We start from the raw sequence: 23355 nt of genomic DNA, 5'->3' as shown, positions 1-23355 counted from the left end.
GTGTTTTAGTACTGGATTTTAGGAGGCCTTGATGATGATTTTGGGATGGTATGGTGACTGAGCCTTGCCAGAGCCCAAGAAAGGAGGAATAAAACAGGCTAGAAAGAGTAAAAATGTGAGTGCAGAAGTGCTGTTAAAGATCAGCAGCCAGCTACCATTCAGAACAGTCCTTACAAACAGCGCACAGACTATAAACATCATTGTGAAAGAGCTGAGATCACACTTGCTGTCCTAATGAGTAACTGGCGTGAGAAAGTGTTCACCTGTATGAGACAGGGAGCTGCTGTCTGACTTCCTGGAAAAAAACACGTAGGCTCATTTTTTCCATCGCTGATTTGGTTGTGTGCAGGCTGACACCAAGGACAGGTTAACAACATTCAGCAGTACTTGCAGGGCTGAGGAGGAACTGGTGCCACCAAAAACACAGAGGGAGGAGATAGCAGGAGTTCTGGTACACAGAATACAGCCCGTGGGACTTCTCAAGGAAATACAATTCAGAGTTTACCCTTAAGGAAGTGCAGCAGGAGGTTAAAGCCCTGCAGGGTGTCAGTTTTATAGCCCAGCAAAACCCCAGCAGTGCTGTGTCCTTTACCAGCTGGCTGGATAGCACTGACAGAAGATTGAGTACAACCTATTTCAGGTTTGTCCACATTCGTGAGTCAGCTTTGGAGAGACAATTTCCTTATCCACAGAGCTCCACCTCCCTAGCAGGGAGGACACTGTCAGAACAGATTGGCCTTGCACAGTGAAAGAGCAACAAAGGGGAGGGGATCACACTATTCAGTCCCTGTGCAAGCCCATGTCGGACAGACATGGTAGTATGTGAAATAACAACATGAAAAGCAAATTCTAAACGACTAGATAAAGTGACTCAGGGGTGGAAAACCTGTATTGGGCTACTTCAGATGTATGTCAACAGCAAAGTCAGAGCAGCTGTGTTTTGTGAAGTGTCCATTCTCTGCCACATTCAGTGGAGCACCAGCCCCTTGTTACCTTCACTCATCAGGCCATTCAACCAGAGTGGACTGTAGAGCTGTAAGCCTTTGATCAAGGGTCACACCTACTTTCTCATTTTCTTTGAGTAGTTCTAGAGAGTTGTTTTCTTCTCTTGAAGAGAAATTTTGTAGTTCAGCATTCCTGCACTGGGCCTCTCCTCTTTCAGTTTGCATGTGTGCTCATTTCAGTGTAATTTTTCTTGAGCATGTGATTCAGAATTAATGTGTTTGCAGTGTAGTGAAGGGAAATGACGCCTTCTGGTGACACTGGCAATGAGCGGCGGCGCTCTCTTTGAGTGCAGATCAGCTTGCAGAGTGCCTTGTAAATCATCACAAGCCAGTCAATGGCCTCCCTCACTTTGCAGTGAGTTATTTGAGTGATGAGAATGTGAGAGAGACACTGTGTGGCCTAAGTGCCTTCACTTTCCACAATGCAAACCAGCTCCAGTTTTGGCTGTCCTTGCAAATTGCTGAAATAAGAGCATTCCACCTGCAAAACACAAACCCAAGCAAGAAACCCAAACCTCATTAGGCATGGGTCATTGAGTATCATGTGGGTGGAAAAGCCTTTGTTGTACTGAAGTCATAAGAATTGCAGTGCAGGCAGGAGTGAGAGCTAGCCTCTGGTTAATGATTTATATATGAGGAAACCAGTTCAGTCTAAATTATCTTTTATTAACACTACTTGTTATGGAGACAAGTTTATTCTGCCAGTTGGAAGCCAAATTCTGGCCGTAGCTTCACAGTCACTGTACAAACCCCTGCCTTCAATGGCTCCAAAGACCCAGGGCAACTGGGAGAGGGGTATGGCACCATGTCAGGCTGGGAGGAGAGCTCATCTCCTGGGATTCTCTGGGAATACTTCCAAGGCATGCAGCCTGCACACCCTCCTGTACACCCTCCAAATGTGGTGGGTAAAGCATAGCTGGTGCTTGAGGGGGAATGGGGCAAGGGAGCCATCCCCACCCTCAGAATCAGTGACCTTCTCCATCCTTCAGTGAAATTGCAGGGGGAAGAAATGCCTCAGATACGTCAAGCTCCTAGTACAGATAAAGCAGTATTACACAAAATATTAATTTGAGCCTTATCACATATAAACCCACCAGGAAATGAAGGTAAAATACACACAGGTACCTCCATTTATGGACAACTGCACAACATAAAAACTGTGAAAGAAAATTAGCCTCTGGAAAATTAATTGTATTTTGCTTTGAAGTTTTCTCTGCTAATGCCCATATGTTACTGGTGTTTATGACCAGGAGGTGTACCAGTATCACTGATCCCCATTCACCTTGCTTTCCAAACAGGCTACATAATTCTCTCATGCATACTTGCAGTGATCTTGTATGAACACCACCAAACCATTTAATGATCAAAATAAACTAGAATTCAATTATTATTTTTGTTAACAACATATTTATTTTAAAAAAACCCTTTAAAATACTCCCTACTGTTATTAAATGCAAATTGTTCACGAGCTGTAGAACAATACAAGCCTTAAAAGCTCATTTTCTGCTAGAAATCAAGTAATGGTTATAGGCCAAAGGGATAGGATGAGGGACATTAAAACTATCCTTTTAAAACTACAATACAAAATTATTCTTAAAAAAAATTAAAAGAAAAGAAGGCTTCAAAATATAACATGCTTATTAATCCAGACAGGTTGCAAGTAAGAGTTAGGGGAAAGACTGTTCCAGCAGCAACACTAAGGAGCATCCTTTGAGCTGGGCAGTGAATCCTCCTCCTTCCATCTCTACTGGCTGCAGGATAAACTCTTGGAATAAGGTGATACTAAAGGTGCTACACCTAAAATTGCACTTAGAGGTTTCTGGTATCCAATGCATCTCATTAGGTGACAGATTGGCCAGGGCATCATTTTTTTGTCAACTGATTCTGCATTCAAACACATGAATTCTGCCATCCTCCCCCATGCCCTGCCACCCATTTTTTTTTAAGTGATTGTATTTCCCAGGCAGGGCTAAAATGCTTCATACAGCAGGAGAGATCTGTCTCAGAGATCCTGCACACCGAGAGCATTCTTTAGGACTTTTACATTATCTTAGTGTGGCTCCCCCTTGCCTCTGGCCGTGCCTGCCTCTTTCTTGGCTCCACCATCAAACAGCCATTGTGTCTGTATCCTGATATGGATCAACTGTGCTTAATCCTGCTGTGGGAGACAAGGTCAAGGAGTGAATTCTTCCTTTTACAGATGTTGTCTGGGATGTCTTAATTCCAGAGCTATTTATAGGCTATATAGGTACTTATGTTTCTAAGGAGATAATCTCCTTTTTAATATTTTGTGTTTCTGGTTGAATATTTTTGTCCATGTCAATGACATCATAACCAAAGTACTGAAGGTTAACTAATCACCAAGCTGTTTTTTATTAACTTTCTGGTTCAATTGTAATTGTATCCCTCTGTAATTCTCTTGTATCCATGGGTATGACTACGCTGCTGTAAACCAAATGCCGTCACTTACACCACTGTGAACTTGCACCAAATCAGGCTGGGTAATTCCAAGTGAGCACAACCCTGAGGAAAGGCAGAGAGATACACTAAAGCTTCCTGCCTGTGATATGTGTGTGGTAGGTAACAGCTTGGTCCTTTTAATTTTGGTAATTTTAAATTTTGCCTTTATACAGATGCATAAATGCAGTGAGAAATTTTATAGACATTATGAAGTAAATCTGCACTTGATATCATTCAGAAGTCAGTGAAATTACCTCTCCTTCAGCTCTATGTCTCTAAGAGCTTTGTTTGTTCCTCGCTGACCTGGTGTGTAGACTTGGGCCAGCAGGTGTTTCTGGTCACTGTAGGAGCCCAGGGATCTCTGTTGAGCAGCTGCTGTTGTTTTGGAAGGAGTCAGTTTTTCTGTCCCCCTGCTCTTCTCGAATGGCATCAGATGTCAGGGTCCAAAGGAATATTTTTAAATGATGAATTATATTCCAGTATTCTTGGGAATACTGATTTTAATAACAAATCTGTGTCGTCTTGGCAGGCCTTCTTCCTTTTTGTTTGCATTTCACATAATCTACAAAGCAAGTTTACTGACCAAAATGTTTCTGAAAAACAGGAATTTCTCATGAAGACTGGGGAACTCTGGTCCTGGAGTTTTGAATTGGGTTTGCATTATGTGTAGGCAGCCAAGAAACACCATGCTTTGAAGACTTCTGTCAAAAACTAACCTTTGTAGCTATGATTTCACATGTTGGTTGGAGAACATATGCAGAAAGTTGATGATGAACAATCTCCAGACTAAGGTCCCAGTCTGGACAAACACATGCATGGAACACTGCAGAATCTCAAGGAAGTCAACAAAATCCCTCATAGGTTACAGAGGGGAACCATTCCTATCCATGATGTGACTCTGCAGAGGCTTGGGTGTAGCTTCATGTTTTAACAAAACAAAATCTAGTGCCTGGGCTGGCCTTTGAAGAGCAGGAGTGAGGAATCATTCATGGAAACACATCCATGTGCGTCTTGAAATACCAGAAGAAATGTTATCTCAGGAAATCACAAAGAACCCAAAGATAGTGCCCACAAAGAAAGAGATCCTGCAATCACACTATTTTTTATTTACAGGAAAGAAGCTTTCAGCTCTACTCTAAAAATAATACATATCTGCTTACATTTATACCACTGACACTGAGATTTGAGACTTGAAATAAAACTGGGCTAAATCCAGACCTGAGGTGAGGTGTTTAGTGATCACTGACTTCAGGACAGTGATGATCACATTGAACTCCTCTATCTGACTTGGGCCACGTACTCTGTTTGCAAACTGGAAAAACCTCATCCAAGGTTTGTAAAGCCTAAGGGTGTATTGCATAAGCATGTCCTTATCAGACTTCTTCAAACACCCTGAGACTATCAAGCCAAGACAATAACAGATGCCATTTCCAGAGAAAATCTGTACTCAGAAGAGCATCTTTCACCTTCAAAACTGAGGAGTTGTGGGGTTTTTAAAATCCTATTCATAAAGCCAGGCTCTACCAGCAGGCTGGGCAATCCCTTCAGCCATTCCCAGCTCATACTTTGTTGTAAGAGTGCTTAGAGCATGGCAGTGCCTGCACCTCCAGTGAAACACATGAAAACCTTGAACAGGTGGTGGCTGCAGAATAACATGGTGGGAAAATAATGGCTCTTCCCTGGGTATGAGAAGAGTAATTGAGGTCAGTCAGGCCCTAGAAAAGGCAAATGGCCAACAACTGATCTCCAAAAGCAACTGTTAAGTGCCAGGGAAGTGGAGTTAACTCAGCATGTGCTTGCAGTGCATGAGCGTAATGAGATCATTTGTCCAGGACAAACCAGAAAGGGAAAATGAGTGAGCTCAGGGATATGGGAAAGGGAATTGGAAGAGATTGAATATTTCAGGAGTTATTAATTGCTGTAGTGTTTCCTACAGATCCCTTTGCTACTCAGATGCATTCCTCAATTCTTACAATGAGGTTACTGCATCATTATTTACTTCCTGGTGTAAAAGCTGTACCCAAACTCTTCCTCGTGTGGCTTCACCAGTATTTGTTGAATTACCCAGGGGGATCAGTTTGCAAACTACTAGAGGGACCTCAGAAGTTTGAGCTAAGAATGGGAGTTGGTGAGATTTCCACAGCTGATGTGCACAGTTAAAAACTTCAGTTACACTCTGCACTGGCACAGGTGAGGAAAGGGGCAGGTGCAGAGAGCAGTCAGCTGTCACTGACATCCCCACACAAACGCCTCTGGACCATTACACCCCCTGTGGCACTGACCCTTTGGCACGTGTCACCTTTCTGAGGCAGGGTTCTGCAGAATCTCCAAAAGTCCAGTTATGGCCATCATCCTCAATCTTCATGCATGGCACCTGCTTTGGGGTTGAGCTGTTCAAAATTGGTTCAAAGACATAAAACAACAAAATGTAACAGGTGTAAAACACTTGTCTGGACCTGTGTCAGATGAGGAAACAGAGTTTGCTTGTGCCGTGTTGCCTTACAGCTCTTTGACTTCCACATGCAGAGCCACAGCACCACTTCTGTAGCTTCTGTAAATTCTCCTGTATACAGATACATGTCAGTACTTTACACAAACATAGGGAAGATTCTAAGGATGCTTATTGTCTTTTCATTGAAAAGCATCAGTCATGCAGATTAACACCACCTGAGGGGCTTGTCCATAGAGAATAGAGATGTATTTTGACAATTAGGCCTGTCAAGATTGAATAACATTAGGGCATACTTTTATTCCTTTTTTTTTTTAAACATCTTTATGTTATTGTGTTTATGTATTTTCCTAGTGCTCTAATACAGCTCCATGCTGTGAAAGATACACAGTAGCATATTCTGTGAATAAGCCAGACTGGAGAACTTGCATGACCACAAATTGTACTGATTGTATTGTTCTGCCAGCTCTAGACAGAGAAAAATTATTATACAAGTTCTGCTGATGCTGATACCATGTTTATGAGACAATAAAATTTGGCTCTTCTGAAGGCTAAGTCAAAAAAAAGGTAAATGTGAATACAGGACTCCAACTGAAGAGGAGAGAGCTTGTATGAACACTACACTCAGTGATGGTAGGTGACCAGGTTCTCAAAAGAAGTTGAGTTTTTTAAACAAAGTTATTGTAGTCAGTGAAAATCACCAGCTGAAAAGCGATTCTGGGGGTTCCAGGAAACCCTTGGGTGAAATAACATTTTGTTGTCGGTGTCAAAAAGGCCAATTCCCTAAAAATATCTCAAAGTCAAATAGGCAGATGATAGGGTTCATTCTACTCCCTCTGCACCTAACCCAACTATCATGAACCAATTTTTTCATTTATCAAAACAGCTTCTCCTTCCCAGTTATTGTTATCTGTATCAAAGATTACTGCCATATCTGCTTTCTTTTACCTTTATTCCAGTTATTGCATAGGCAATAGGCGCTGTACAAACACACAGTGGAGGGCAGTTTTTCTGCTGAGAACCCATGTTCAAACAGACATGACAGCTGACAGGCAGGAGAGGCAAAGAGCTGTCCCTTCCCTGCTTGGCAAGGGAGCAGCTCTGCCAGCCTGAGCAAGCAGAGCCAGGGGAAGCCCCACACACCCAGACCAGGCTCTGTGCTCTCCCTTGGTGCTGGGCACAACACTGGCCATTAACCATATGGCAAAACTCTTCATGTTAGAAAATCATCAGCAGTGGATTAGAGTAAAGAATCATTTTCTGAGCAGACCTGGAATTCTGTCTGCTTTTGAGGAGTCCTGGCCTCAAAGAAGAACATGAATATATGAAACAGTTGCATGTTTACATTTTAGCTTTCATACTGTAAAAACCTGACATGCGTAGCCTGCTTTTTTTTATTTGGTGAGAATTGCTGTAATATTTGAGTCTGCAATGGTCTATTGAAAACAGACCCCTGACTAGGAAATAGAGAGTTTAGATGTTATAAACTGCTAGTAATTTATTATTTTGAGATTGGCATATATTTTGGCAAAGTTTAAGTTGGCTGGAGTGATAGTGAGTGATGAAAGATGTTATGGCGGTTGAGAAGTGGCTGAATTCCTTTGTTTCCAGACTTTTCACTTTTTTTTTAAGGCGCAGAATGTTTATATAGAAAGTGTAATATTGTTTTATCAGTATTTGCTGGACCCTGCTAAAACCAAGCACTCATGCTTTACCCTTTTAACAAAGTGTTTTGTTATGGAACTCCTCTGGGTTTTGATGTTTCTAAATTAGGGTTAAATCAGGCTGGTATGTGGGGGCCATGGGAGAGAGGCCAGAAGTGACAAACTGTCTGATGTCTGACAGGGTGTGCTCCCACTCCAGGAGGTGATGTGGTGGCAGGAAAAGAGGACTCCTCAACTAGGCATGAAGAAGCCATAACACAAGGGCACAAAAAGGGGGGAAGATGGGATTTTAAGCACTGGGAAAGCTGTCAGCATTTTAAGAGTTGGACATTTTCAGTGCAAGACCCTGTCTGCCCCACGGCTGCCCTCCGGTCCACCAGAGCCTGCATGTTTCCCATGTTTTACTTCCATCATTTGGAGCAGGAGCACTTTAGTCCCATGGTTATAAATTATCATTCTTCCTTCCCAGTCATCTCTATTTTTCCCTCCAAGACTGTGGTACTAGATGAGCCATGATACACTCAGGAAACAAATTCTTGTTTCTGATATTTCTCTGCCCATTTCCTCTGCATTTATCTCCTCCAAGTCGGCTGCTCATAAAACTCATTGGCTTTCTGCCTTCAGCTTGGCTCACTAAACCCTGGAGTCAGTCTCCAGCCTTTTTGTTTTTACAATAAAGGACAGAGCTCTGAGCCACAGCATCCTGGGATGTTGTAGCAGCAGAGAGAAAACCTTTAAACCATTAAGAAACGGAAGCTGCTAAACTCAGTGTTTCATTGCTGAGAGCATCAGGGCTTCCTTCAAGCTGAGTACAAGGAAAAATAGCAGAGTTTCTACTAATTCACAAATCTTACTAGGGACAAGAGGCAGTTTTCTGATTGTATCATGCAGTCTGCGTTGTGTAATAACTTTCCATGTCTGTATTCTCCCATTTAATACTCCACTTTAATGAAGACCTCACATTGCTACTCTGCCCCAAGTTGCTCACATTATAATCTCTGTAAACTTCTCCCAAGTAGCACTGAGCACTTCCAGTTCTCAAAAGAAAAGCAAAGGTTATCCTTCCTGTCCTAGCAATGCTAGTGCCAAAAAGCCAATAAGGAAAAACAAAGTAAAAGAGCTTGTTTCAAACAGATTTAAGAACAAGGCATATAAACCCTCATCCCTATTAAAATAAAAGACCAAAGTTCCAGTGGCTTCAACATGCATTATACCTTCCAACTATACAATTTTTAATTTTTTTTCAAACTATTAAACATATGTATAGATTTAGCTTAGCACTGAGAGGCCTCAGCTGGAATACTTTTCACAGTTTTGGGCACTGTGCTTCAAAAAAGATGTGAACCAACTGGAGAGAATCCAGATGAGAGCAACAAGAATGATCAAAGGTCCAGAAAATGTGATGTATGAGGAAAGACCAAAAGAATTGGGTTTGTTTAGACTGGAGAAGAACAGTCTGAGGGGAGACATGACAACAGTCTTCAGACACGTCAGACTGCTGCAAAGGGGAAGATAAACTGTTCTCAATTTCTACTGGAAGTAGGCTAAAAAGCAACAGATTACAATGGAGATTCAGATTGGACTTTAGAAGAAACTTTTTTTTTTGGTTACAGCAGTCATACCTGAGAAGACAATGCCCATGAAAACTGTGGGATCCCACTGTTGGAGATTGGGGTACTGGCATAGGCTGGACTGCTTTGTGGTAGAAGCATGAATGAGACTGCTCCTGGTCCTTTTCAGCTACTGCTTCCCATGTTAGAAGTGTAGGAGAGAGATTGCAAGTGGAAAAAAAAAAAAAATATTTTCTGAAGGAATATGGACAGGTCTGACCTGCGTGGTATTTGAACAGGAGATTAATTAGCCATAACTACAGAGCTAGTATTACTACCTTGTAGCCATTACAGACTGTTTGCTACTATCACACTCAGGAAAACAGGGAAAAATAAAATTCTGATTCTTATCAGCTCCAAAGTCTCTACTTATGCTGGACACTATTCTGGCAGTGGAGGCCTTTGTCAAAAATCTTGAGTGTAAGTAAGCATAAAATCCTAAATGTTGTAAAGCACACCATCCAGTGATAGATTTCTATGAACTCTGTTATATAGAAAGATTTAATACAGAAAGGAACCCAAACATGTGACACTTTGTCAGAAAGCAAAAGATTACATAATACAACACGTTTTTTGGAATGAATTTACAATGAATTTTAACTATAAAATAGAATGAAAAAAACCAGGTGAAACTAAGACAAATGCAGGGTGAATTGAAACAAAGTGCCTGACTGATAATTCCAGAGATAATTGGGAATGCAAATTGGGACTCCTGAGGTCCCTTGTTTCAATAGGTGGGTTTTTTGTTTCTGTTTCTGCTTGTTTGTCAGCTTTTCATTTATAGTGAAAAAAAAAATTTAAAAAGGCAAGATTGCAAAAGCCAGCTTTTTCCTCAGTTTTTTTTGGTGCTTTCTGCTAAGCAGCCTTGGAGCTACAAAGGTTCACAGTCTTTCACATAGACTCATGCCCTAGAAGTGTTTACAGTGAGAAGAAGAGTCCTTTAAATACATGACCACACAGACAATCATATGGGATCTTCAGAGGTTTGCATCCTGCTCGGGACTGTGCATGAAGAGGCCTCTGGACAGGCATAGGTCACCGGCTCTGTGGAAATCGGGATTTGGTCTGGAGCTGCTATAGGTACTGGCTTTGGAGGAGAGAGTTCTGCAGAGGAGGAACTGTCTCTTTTGACTTAATGTTTCCAGGGCACAAACTGGAGGTTTAGAAGGAGTACTGTGACACAAATATCCTCAGCCGGATGACAGAGCTCCCTCTGAAGTTGATGACGGTGTTGACAGTGATCATTTCCAAGTCCAGCTCGATCGTGCGCGGCCCCTTCACGGGCCGGGTCATCACCAGAGTGGCACTGATGGGTCCCGTTTGCTGGGCACGAAACAAGAGAGAGCAGGTGAGTGCCAAAACTAGTTCTTCAAAACTACTGTCTCACTAGTCTTCAAGCAGCTAAAACAGGTTCATTCTTTGAAACCACTGCAACTGATGGGACAGAGTTTCATTGCAGCATTTGGCTTCTTTTCAGTGTGAGCTGTCACCTCCTACAGTTTGTAAAGCCTTTGGGAGCCCTGCACATTGAAGGAGCTATTGAACATAGACACTTGCTATTGCCCAAAGAAGAAAAAAATGAAAACATGGATGTAGGGTATAAACAAGTAACTATACATTGTTTGTTTATTTCTTTGTTTGAAGTACTCCTTAGTTTGATGTTACTGTGAAGCTGCAGACACCCAGAAGGGCTTTTGTTAAAGAACCTGGAGAACAGGCGTTCTCATGTGAATGGGGTCTGGGTTTGTGGTACATTGTGCATGTTAATGGTACAAACCTTACACTTTGAATATGCAATGGCGCTTCAGAAAACAGGTCCTTTATTAAATGGAAGCAGACCTTTGCAATAGCTGATCAGAACAGAGCATTTAAAAATCAGAATGTGCCTTTAAAAATCAGAACTGCTGATGTTAAAACCAACTGCAGTTTGTTTTCCATCAGGAGCTTACATAGGCACAGTGGGTCCTTCTTTACATGTCCAGTTCTACCTCAAAACTGGGTGTTTGTTACCTTTGATCAGAGAGGGCTGACACAGCCATGAGGAGGTGCCAGGCATGTTGCCTGGTCCGTGCCAGGCTGAGTCCTGGTGCCTCAGCAAGGGCACAGTGTCCCTCCCTCCCAGCTGGCCATGCCCTCCCACTGCCCAGGGAATCACTGGAACAGCAGGCTCGGGCACTGGGGGTGGGTGCTGGGGCCTCAGCACCTGCTAGATTGGCCCAGATGAGGGGAAAAGGTCAGTGGGATCAGTGGTGACTTTGCAACAGGAAAGCTCTTGTGAGATAAAAATGATTGTAACAGGACCGCTTGTCAATTCAGGATTTTGAAACATTTTCATTTTCTTACAGTGGGAATCTGAGGTTCCTGTGAGAAATATGTCCTGGAATCTATCCCACTACCCGTGTCCATGAGGGATGGGAGCCTTCAGTAGCCACAGAAAAGGACTTAATGTGAACAGGACTCCAGTTGTCAGAGCCAGGTTTTGCCTGGAGCTGAAAATCAACCTTCTGAGAGTTGATTGTGGATGTGCCCATTCTCTGCAGACACCCCTGTAACCTCTGCATGTGGGCGGTGTGGCAAAGATGACTGGGAAATACAGAGATCTCCTGAGGAAAACAAATTTAAAAACCTCAGGAAATTACATTTTCTCTAACAGTGTCTACATAAAGTGTGTGTTCTCAGTGGAAGGAAATCAGAACAAAAGAAGGCAAAGAACCCAGAAAGTCAATGGTTGGCATAAAGGGGTGGGTTTTTTGCTTACTTTTTTTGTTTTCATGATTTTCAATTTCCAATGAAAAGGTTTAATAAAACAGACAAGAAACATTGAGTCTTTTGGTCACAGTTATACATGGTCCATCACATAAAAAACAGTTTGGCACAATAGTTTCTCTTCTATACATTGTCCATCACATAAAAAACAGTTTGGCACAATAGTTTCTCTTCAGCTTGGGAAACCTGAGCTGTTCTTAGATATGGGTACAGCTCTGGGCTTTCCTAACCCTATTGTCTCATAGGAGAGGCATGTTTGCTTTGGGTAGGTTACTCTCCTGAGAGATCCAGCAGTTCCTGCAGATCAGCACACTGCTGTGCACATCTGTGCATAAAAAAAAAAGCCTCATTCTGAAGGTTTAAGTGACAGTCACAAGAAGCTCAGTTGTGCCATCAGGACATTCAGCTAAGGACAAGATGCTCCCTGTTTTCCCCCAGGGAGCACTGGACTTACCCGCATGTAGAATTCCCTGCCCTCGTTCCCTGATTTGATTTGGAAGATGTAATAGGCTCCAGGGTAGCGAGTTGTTGCTTGCATCTGAAAAATATCCGAAGGCACAGACCTCCCAGACACCATATCCATCACTCTGTACAGGATGGTGAAGGGCTGGTCTCTGCACCCAGGGTTTTCAGCTGGACACATGCAGCGGCTGGTTGTCAGAGAGAGGATTGTCAGAGACAGAATTGTCAGCAGGGTTACAAATTGCTATAATATTTGATTCTTTATATGCTAATATAGGTGCATAAATAAGTAAACAAATAATGTTGTTGACCAGCTAAAAGAATCAATGAAACTTGTAATGCATTTTCTCACTTTCAGCATTTTCTGTGTTGCTGTTCTGGCCTATGTCCTGCCTCCTTTTTCTTGTCTTCTCAGCCAAAATACCTTGGCATTCTCCTTAGATCACTCAATAATGTGAATTTTCTTTGAAGCAGCCCTGCAGGTGTAGAATACTCTGTACCTATTTGTTTTGATAGTAATTTATACTGAACCGTCCCCAGAATATTATTAGATAATTTCACTGGTAGTACTACTAAACAGTAGTGATTTTTGTTTCACTATATTTTGTACACTACCTGAAAAAATACAGTTGACAACCTGGATCAAACCAGAGCTCTAACATCAAATGCAGAGCCTTAAAGAAGAGGACTATACAACAAGAATGTGACACTTCCACCAACAGTCTCCAATTGTTTGTGACTCAGGGAATCCTTGAAACAAAAATTTCTTCTTTTTGTTTGTCAGCTTTTCTTATCCATCAGCTTTTCCAACTTCCCACATGAATGTTTGGCATCCACAGCCCCCTGTGGCCAGAAGCCCCACAGCCCCCTTCATCTCTCTTTGCATGGCCTCTTTCTGACTTTAGCTGGTGCTCCCAGCTGTTCATCCAAAAGGAGAGCAGCCAGTCAATCCCTGCTCATCCTCCTCACCCATCTCAGGCCTTCATTTGACCCTCTTCATGGCTGAACTGCTCTAATTTGGCTGTTATTCTCAAGGAAGATATTCCATACTTTTGAGCATCCTCATTGCTTCTTGTGAACCTTTATCCACTTGTATTTCTTTTGACAGGAGGGGAAGGAACTGCAAAGTCTTTAAGACGTGGTACACCATAGCATGTGCTCCGAGGATATTCTCTACCTATTAACATCTGAAATTCAGATTGCTTTTCTGACCTCTAGTGAGTACTGCAGATCATGGAACTAGAACCCTCAAATCTCAGTTTGCATGGACTGTGATCAGATCAGTGGTCCTTATTAATTTGTGAATTTGGGATTTTCTTTTTACTTTTAATTCATCTACACTGAATTTTATCTGCCATTTTAATTGCACAATCATTGAGGCTTATTCTGTAGTATTTTTCTACCCACTTTTATCTACTGTCTTCAGATATTGTTGCAGACTTTGCCCATCTCATGGTTTATTCTTTTCCCCAGGTTGCTTATGATGGACCAAGGAGGTCCAGCTCTGACCTCTGCAGAAATTCAGCATGAAAATTGACAATTTAATACTATCCTCTGTTTAATTTTTATCTTTCAGCTTCTTATTCTTCTGTTCCAGGGACTTTTCTCTGTTACTTATGACTGCTTGATTTCCATGATAACTATGTGTGGGTCTTTTCAGAAGCCTTTGGAAATGCAAACAGACTGCATCAGTCCCTGTGCCCTAGCCACATGCACAGATTTCTTCAGAGAACTCTAAGGAAGTTGTAAAGCAGGATATCCCTTTATAAAAGCCATGTTGGGGGAATTTGCTGGGCAAGGGTCTTTCTGACTATTTTTTCTATAACCTCCACTGCTGACATCAATTTCAGTCCCCCATCAAGAGGCTCTTGGCATTATGAACACCCAATTCCTTCCACAGAAAACACAGATGCAAGGAATTCACTTGGCTTTTATACTGACCACTTCTGGACATATGTCACTAATTAAGTGCAGGCCCATCTAGACATGAGCCAAAGCCACCAAACACAAAGCTCAGAGATCTTGTTCTGATGCAAGCTGCTCTGCAAGGACTCTGTAGCTGGGCTCTGGGGAATTTAGATACAGAGGATTCAGAGGATTCAAATTTCAATTTAAGACACTATCACCAAGGTAGGAAAACCCAGAACTAGACAGACACTATGTATCCACCCTTCAGCTGCCCTAGTTCAGAAAACAATGTAAATGCACTCATAAATTCTAAAGGAAAGAAGCTAATTACTAATTTTTTGCCTTTCTATAAAATATATTAGGCTACCAAGCAATTCCAGGTTATTTGGTTTAGTGCAAACCTTGTGGATGAAATAATGTGGACTGCAGCATATTGAGATCTGTCTGGAACTGAAATATTTTGAGCACCAGCAAATATATAGAAATGTGGAAGAAACAGGCTATTTTAAGAAATGGAGGGTTTATTGTTTGCCTGCTCAAATAATTCCCAGTTGAGACAGTAACAGTACTAACAGCCTCATCCAGACATACCCAATTTCTGGGCAAGGTGGATCAATCTGTGAACTATTCAGAACTTTTAACCTTTAAGCAATAAGAAACAATTTGTATCCTGCTCTAATTAATATTTTAAAGTACTTTCCAGGCACAAACTAGTTACCATTTGCAAGAAATATTCCTACTAATAAACAGGCTGCATTTGAGCATATATGAAGTCAGTAATGTAAGTAAATATCTCTTATTACATCACAAGCCTTACTGTTTTCTAAGTGATAGCTGTGTTTCCAGTCTAACTTCACATACATCTGAGTATGATATATCATGTCATATTATATCACATCGTACCTGGTGACCTGTAAAGCAGTTGCAGTTTATTATTTTTATAAAGCTTACCAGTGGTGAATTTAGCAATAGCATGTATGTATAGCTGTTTAGACAGACTTCATGGCTGTAGTAAAATTGCAGCTTCTTTGGTTTACCTTAGCTACAACTTTCACAGACAGAATTTGCTTTTGTGGCTGTGGGTATGTTACTCACTTCTCATTAATCTGGAGATAAGGCTCCTCGCATCGTACTGGGTCTAAACATTTATATTCTCCTGGGATATTGAAACATGTTTGCTGTGAAGTGCAGGTGAAGTTTCTGATTTCACATTCATTGATATCTAAAACACAAGGAATGAGAGAATGGCTGAAGCAGGGAAATATGTACTAGATACCATTCCTACAAACTGGTTTCCATCTTAAAGAATTAGCCCAAAGTTCATAAAACTCTTGCACTGTGGGAAGTGGCTTTTTTATAACTGTCCCCTCTGTTAAGATCAGTTTTTACTCCATTCACTTCTGCTAATTAGAGTGCTCCCAGATGCTAAATGCTGAAAAGAAAAGAAAAAAAAAAAAGGAAAGGAATTGGCTACTCAACCTCTCTGACCTTAGAGAATGGGAAAAGTGGAGATGTACAGCAGAGGGGAGAGCATTTGAGGTCTTTCCTGTGTAGCTGTTTCCTAGCCAATGAAGTCTTACTAAAAACAACATCCCAGTTCACCTCAGCAGGAATATTCACATGCTGACATTCTTACCAGAATTGCATAATTGGCCCCTACGAGTATTTCACTGTGCAATGCCAGGACCAAGCATCTCAAGTCTTGAAAACCTCTTTCTAGACACAGGATCTGCTTTCTGGTCCCCATGGGTTTTAATCCGTGCAGAAATGTTACCTTGGCAGCTCCTACTGTCGTCAAGCAGGTTATAGCCCGAAGGACAGGTACAGTAGTAGGAACCAGGCCCGTTCACACATTCGTGCTGGCAGAGGAACTCTGAGAAGCTGCACTCATCCATGTCTGCAGTGGTAAAACAAAAACCAGAGTTCAGTGTCTTTGGCTTTACTGTCAAAAGAGCAGTCCTGCAGGCAGGTGGCCACCCAGACTACCTGCCCATTACCTCAGCTGGAGGCTGGCACTCTCCAGCTCCCTAGAGCTCTGCAGCAGCCTGACAAAATGCTATACTACAGTTCTTCATGAAACCCTTTTTTCCTGAGGAAACCAAAGCTGCTGCTGAACACAATGTATGGCTTTTAATTATTTATTTTTCTTTTCTAATACCTGTCACCACTTGGCCATGTTTTCATTTCTGTTTTACGTCAGAGATAGATACTCTGACAACAAAGCTGCGACTGTAATTTAAAAGGAAAGACTTGGCAGCACTTTTATTTTATTTTTTTTCCCCTTCTTTTGGAGAACAAGCTTCACGTTCCCAGGGTTTCAGCCACATGGGTTACAACAGAACTCCTGCAGCCAGCCCTGTCTGTTTCATATTTTTTAGCCTCCAGTCAGTTACTTCCAAGTCATTCCAGCAAGACTACAAGAGCCCATCCCAGCCTGGGTCAGACACACTGGAAGACCCAGCCCTCTCCCAGATAGCCGGGAAGCCAGGCTGTCAAATACTGATTGAAAGCAGAAGCTGTGCTCTTTGCCCCTTGCTCTCATGAATTGACCAGTCATTGTGTTCTGCAGAGCTGCACTCAAGTGAGAAGGATGAACTTCAGAGCTGCACATGGAGCCATGGCTGACTGAGGGGAAAACACATGTAGAGGCACTAGGTCGAGGGAGGCTGCCACTAATCATTTCCTTATTTCCCCGTTCAGGGGAAGAAAGAAACAAAGGCCAGAGTCCCAGCCAGAAACTCCCAAGTTCTTATTCCCAGCTCTGACATGTTGACTCTCCCAGGGAAATCACTTTTACTCTTCAGACTGAATTTCCTTTTCTTCTAAATTGGGCTTAGTCCATTTATTCACTTCTGGTGTTTTGTGCAAATGGATTGGAAAGTATTTGAAGTCCAAATATATCCAAATGGCTTTAGGGCTGAAATCAGATTCTCAAAAGGGAGATGAAAGGAGCTCTTCACCTACACAGTCCTGTTACTGCGTGAGTTTCCCCAGTTCACTGCAGCAAACACCTTCCTGCAGCTACACGGACTGAGGGCTGACTCCATAAAGGGGCTGAGATATCAGCCACCCTCTGGCATCCTAGCCCAGACCTCCAGCGTATTGGATTTGTACAACTGGGGCTTGGCTGCTGTCAGGTGCTGAGGGACTTAGAGCCCCAAGGGCCCCACGTTCCTGCTCTTGGGCCACAGTGTTCCTAAACACTCCTGGCAGCCTCCTGGCTGGCTGTGTGCAGACAACAGGGTGGGTGTCGTTTCAGAGCACATCCAATGCGCTTGGAAGACCTCTGTGATTGGAAAATAATGAGGATGTTGGGAAAGCCAGGTTGAAATCTCTGCCTCTCTCCTTGAACTGGGGCAAGAATGCCTTCCAGCTTCGAGGTAAGTTGGCTGCTAGGGCATGGACTAACCCCACTCCTGCTGAAATAAATCTGAATCCTGGGCGTCTCTTCAGAGTGTCCCCCTGGCCAGGCATTCCCTTTGTGAGCCTGAGATGTCCAGTGATTGCTGTGAAGGAGCTCATCCAAAGAAACTTGACCTGCTTTGTCAAACATCTCTTGCACAAGATTGTCAGGAAAAGGTTTTCTGGTCTCTGTCTGGATGGTGGAAAGACCCTTTTGCTGGCTTAGCTCTCAGACATGGATGGGGCTCAAGCACCACCTTCTTGGGCATTGCAGTGAACTTCTCTGGTTCAGACACCCAGGGAGCTCAGGAGGTGAACACATAAAAAACATTCAGGAGTCTAACTTAGAAGAAGAAATCCATCAGGATGCAGGACACTAAGTTAGGTGTTTAATTCTTAAGACCCTTTAGATATTTAATATTTGTTCTTCCCCTTATAACAAGGAGATTTGCAGGGAAAATATCTCGGGAAACACTAATCATATACACTGCATCTTACATGTCTTCTCTCTCAGAAACAGCATATTACATCTGTTTACTGTAAATTAAAACTCAAGTATTTTCCAGTGTATTTTTCCAAGGCATATTGGCTGAATTTTCTAATTTTATCAGACCGATGGTGCAATAAGCAAAGAAAGAAGTTTTGCCTTCAATTAAAATAAAATAACAAAATAAAAACAAAGTTGAGAAAGGAAAAATTATAGTGAAATAAGCACAATTTATTCTGCTGTGTGCTGAACAGGTCAGCAATAACTGTACTAAGAAATCACGTATTGTTTTTAAAGTGAAGCCAGAGCCATACAGGGGAAACTTTCAGGCAGAAGTGAGCAGTTGTTAAGAGCAAGGGAAATACATGCATTCAACAGACAAATGGAAAAGTGCTTTCTATAAACTATTTCTTTAGTCTTGGAAGAATGTCCTCGGACTATCTCTACTTGCTCTAATAAAGCTTCCTGTTCAGCATTACAGAGTGCTTTCTTATGTTTTGCTGTTACCTTGGAGCTTTTGAATATTTAGCTTATTTCTTTAAAACCATTTGTGGCCGCCTCCATGGAGTTTCCTGGGTATTTGCTGAGTGCTTTAGCTGGAAAGAAGATCATATGGGTTGCAGCTATCCTGATGCTACCATGGACCAAGGCAAAAAACTTTGAAAAAGTACACATAATAGAATTAAAGAAACCAAAACAGTAAATAAGACAGTTACCACTGCAGTTAACTCCATCAGCTTCCAGTTCATAGCCGGGTTCACAGCGGCAGAGAAAAGAGCCGTAGGTGTTGACACAGGTCTGAGTGCAAGGGTTTTCACTCGTACATTCATTCACATCTATGGGAAAACAATGCCAAATTCATCAGTGACTTCTCCCCAAACTCCATTTTAATTTTTTTTCTGCAGAGGATTTCAAAGAGTTTAGCTGTACAGTCAGAACAATTTGTTCTGAAAAAATATAACCTAGTCAGTGTTGTTTATTTGGATTCAGGATGGTGCCTGGGAATAGCATGTTGGAAACAACATGTGTGGAAGTGAAGCATTTTGGGAATGACTTCAATTAAAAAATAACATGGAAGATGGGGATGAAATTTTTATTATAAATGTTTCTCTTCTTATCCTGCAATTTGAAAACCATTGAACTGATATTGTCATAACAGATCTGAGAAAACTGCAGCAGGATTTTCCTGAGAAAGATAATGCAATGATGAGGGGTCCTTATGGAAACTTTGGGCTAAGGCAAAAGCAATATTTTTTTCCTTGTAGGAAATTAACAACTTCTGGTCATCATGAGCACAGACCTTCTCCTGCAGCATGTGGGAAGATGCTCTCTGCTTTGCTAGGGAGACTGTGAAGAGGTTGTGTTGACTTTGAGGTAGCACATCACAGCAAAAGGTGGTCTAATGCTTAGGACTCCAGTCTGGATCTTGGGAGACTCCACTTTACTGATCTGACAAAGGTTTTCTGTCTCACTTGGGTCACACAATTTCACATTTTAATAATATATTCAGTGCTTGAACACTTGGTAATTCCACTGAATTGAGTGAATTGAGGTTTGGGCCTCTGTGCATATTTCTCCTGATACACCAGTCCTGTTGCACCCGAACCCCTTTGAGGCGAAACTCCAGAAATATCTGTCTGACAAACCTGTGAACATTTTCAAAAGCAATGCTGGGAAGGTCACTTGTGCTCTAAAAACCAAGCAAGTCTTAAGGGTGTGGCTGAGGGGGCACCAAAGGTTTCAGGGCTGGTTCCCCATGGTCCTACCTTGGCAGGATCTCCCATCGTCATTGAGGGTGAAGCCGGGGTTGCAGGTGCAGGAGTAGGAGCCGGGCACGTTGGCGCACAGCTGCTGGCAGTAGCCGTAGCGACATTCGTCTATGTCTGCAGGGGGGAGGGAGGGAAAGTGGAGTGGTCTGCATTTCCTCATGACACACCAAGCAGCCAGCACACTGAGCCAACAGAACTGATAACACAGAAATACCCCAGCACGCTGGTCACGGGTGTCACAGCCAAACTTCCCGGCATTCTGACGTGGAGTTAGAGTTAAAATATACCTCTCCCCAGTAAAATGTGGTAACGTGGCTTTATCCACATCTGGCATCTACCAGTGTGCCTGATGAATTGATTGGCATTGCTGTAACCTTCAGTTTAAATCAGGCAGCCCAGTTTGTTCCTTTAAGCAGCTCCCTCCAAGGATACCTGACAGCTGGCACAGGCTGCCAGCGCAACCACAGCCAACATTGCAGCGAAATTTTGGCAGAATCAAAATAGAAACCTTCTTTGCCTCCACATATACCAAAGCTGCTCACTGGAACAGCAGTGTTTGTTACTACAGGCTTCTTTTTTTGAATGAGGATATTTTTGAAAGATTTTTTTCCAAATAGTCACATTCTCTTTTTATATGAGTTTTTAACTGACAAATTACAGACTGTATAAACAGTTAGTTTAATGCCAAAATAGCAGTTTGGGCTGAATTGCAGCATTGGCAATGCATGCAACTGAGTGCTATGAGCACAAGAAAATGCTCTAAGATATGTAAGATGGTAAGTGCTAGAAGATTTTTGCCTCAGAACCAAAAACTAAAGTGAAGCACCTAGAATAGCTGTCCTTTCAAAGCCTGAACATTTTCTTTGGTATCAACCAGCTTTTGATTTATGGAGATTTTTTTAAATGGCTGTGTTAAAGCTTTGAAGCTAAATTTATGCAATAGAAAACCCAGTATATTATATGCAGTCAGTAAGATAACATAAAGGCCAGGTCAGTGGTGATGAGTACACCAGCAGCAGGCTTCACCAAATCCTGCAAAAATAACAAGGGTTTTAAGTAAATTAATACCTCATTCACTGGCACAATGCATTACATTAAGTACATGCTTTGTCTTTTCAGGACTGTTATCTGAAGAGTGCTATATTTTGAGGATAAGGACCTCTACAGGGCTGCTTCTTGTGGGTGGGTCATGTGGATACTGCTGCATTGGCTTCTCAGTGTAAACTTTACAGGATAATTGCAACAGATAGAAGTGCAGGTTTTTGTAATGATGATTTATGAACAGTAATTGGTAATTCCACTGAATTCCACTGCACTGCTAACAGTGCACTGAAAAAATTTGTCTCTAAACACAACTTGGCCCTCTGATTACAGTAAGTACTCCTTTACTGCTTTATTGCAGCAAAGATCACTTCTCCAAAGCCAGTAGAAAGTGTGGAAAATGGAGACTTCTTTGAAATTTAGGGGAAAATATAGCAATTCTAAACACAATTTGCTTTTCCTTTTTCACATTGCCTTGCAATAATCCCCCCCATGATTACTTAAATAGGGTGATACTGGGATGTTATTCCCCATTTTAGATAGCATAAGCAGGTACTCATATCAATTCATCAGTGCAGCCTTTTCAATTCTCTGCTATAACCATCAAGCAGAAGAGTATTTTAGATCTGTGTTAAAATCTTGAATGCTGCACACAACCCTTTCATTTGGCCTGTAACTGGGAGAAGTGAATGGGTAACAGAACAGGTGATGCAGATCAGAATCTGCCTTCCTTCCTTCCCTCACCCCTGCCCTATCACATATGCCTGTACATTCCCCAGCACAAACTTTGAGAAGCTGATCATAAATTAAGGAGCAGGGGCCTTGGAGACTTCTTATCCCAGGAGAACTGCAAGACAGTGGCTCCCTGAAGTGGCTATGGCTGCACAGACCCCAGCTTGGACAGGGCTCAGCCCGGTGCCTGCCAGGTGAATTACACAGCAGCTGTCAGCAGCACTTAGGAAAGCAGCCATGAATTCATGGAATTGGTACTTGGGAGGACAAAGCTGCAAAATAACTGGAGATTCTCCAGGGATGAATGGGCAGGGAAAGCCCATTCTCCTTCCAGTGGAGATGTGACAGGATGGTCCAGCTCTGCAGAGCTCGCACCAAGCGGCCTGCACTGCAGGGAAAAAACTAATAATGGGTAAATTTTCTTTAAAAAAAGTTGTATGCTGATTCCTAGGTCCTACCTGTGTACCTTAAATTAACATCTACAGCATCATCCCATGTGTATGTCAAGTGAGGGGAAAGGGCTGGAGGAGAGGAGAGATGGAAGCTTTGTTTTCCTGAACAATATTTTTTCAACAGGACTGAGCTAAAAGGACGAACAGGACATTGCTGCAAGGAAAATAATAAAATTGAAATAAATCTGCATGGAAGTTTGTGAAATGGCACCCAGTTCAGAGGTAATTTTTTTCTCACCCCTAAACAAAAGAATTGGTTGACTTAGGATTTACTGTCATTCCCATTTCTTGGTATCAAATATGGATCCCTTCAGGTCCACACTGTCACAGATATGAAAGCACAAGTCTGTTTGGGCAAAAACCTTTATGCACACATGCTTGCAGTTGATCTCACATGAAAGGGAATCCTTCAGACTGGGAATATGAAAAGCCCAGTTATTACACTATTATGATGCTAGTCATATGGCATTTACAGCTACAGTTTTGTTCCTTGAGGGAGTGTCTCTGCCAAACACCTCATTGGCACTTCCAGAGACAAAAGACAGTTTCCACATAGCTGAAGGTTTAACTGTGTCCTTGGCAAAAGGGCTTAGTGACATTAATTCAGGGAGTCCCAGATACTCAGATACTGTAGCAATTGAGGATTTTACCTAAACACTGGCCTTCTAACAGCCAGTAGCCTTCAGTGCAGGAACAGGTATAGCCCCCTTCAGTATTTATGCAGATCTGGGTGGGGTTACACTGGTGAGAATCTGAAGCGCATTCATCCACATCTGCAACACAGGAATACAGAAGGAAAATGTTAGAAATAGCAACAACAAAAGGTTTTTCATATTGTACAGTGCAAGGAATCAGAGTTTGGAGGAGTAGAGAGAATGACCATAACCTGAGGGAAAAAATCACAATAATAAATGTCTGAAGGCAGTGGGAACTGAGGATGCACATCAAATCTCTCAGTTTTGCAGGTGACCCTGCAGTGTTTTAGTTTTTCTCCTTGAGGAAAGTCTCCCATTATCTCGAACTTTTTGTAACTTCCACATTTGCTGTGTCACTGAGCTGGGATTTTCATGCTATAGAGTTGTGTTCAGTCCTAGGGAGAGGCTGCTGAAAGGGTTGTGCAATCCCATTGAAAAGTAAGAGATGAAGGGG

At 42.2% G+C, this 23355-nt stretch overlaps 1 protein-coding gene across 2 annotated transcripts in view; it reads right to left on the bottom strand.

Annotated features, from left to right (window-relative positions):
* Positions 1 to 9661: 9661 nt before the first annotated feature.
* FBLN5 (fibulin 5) overlaps positions 9662 to 23355 on the bottom strand; it is a 45415-nt gene continuing 31721 nt past the window's right edge. For both annotated transcript variants that reach the window (XM_084208061.1, XM_084208062.1), the window contains exons 5-11: positions 22857 to 22979; positions 19979 to 20095; positions 18929 to 19048; positions 16098 to 16220; positions 15419 to 15545; positions 12408 to 12603; positions 9662 to 10510 (exon numbers count right to left, since the gene is read on the bottom strand). In XM_084208061.1, the coding sequence (XP_084064187.1) occupies positions 10349 to 10510; positions 12408 to 12603; positions 15419 to 15545; positions 16098 to 16220; positions 18929 to 19048; positions 19979 to 20095; positions 22857 to 22979 (968 nt within the window). In that variant the 3' untranslated portion in view covers positions 9662 to 10348. The remainder of the gene's footprint in view (positions 10511 to 12407; positions 12604 to 15418; positions 15546 to 16097; positions 16221 to 18928; positions 19049 to 19978; positions 20096 to 22856; positions 22980 to 23355) is intronic.

Source organism: Fringilla coelebs (genome assembly GCF_963513975.1).
Source record: "Fringilla coelebs genome assembly, chromosome: 6".
NCBI lineage: Eukaryota > Metazoa > Chordata > Aves > Passeriformes > Fringillidae > Fringilla > Fringilla coelebs.
The sequence above is the reverse complement of the archived record's forward strand: the minus strand, read 5'-3'. Positions and strand labels throughout refer to the sequence as shown.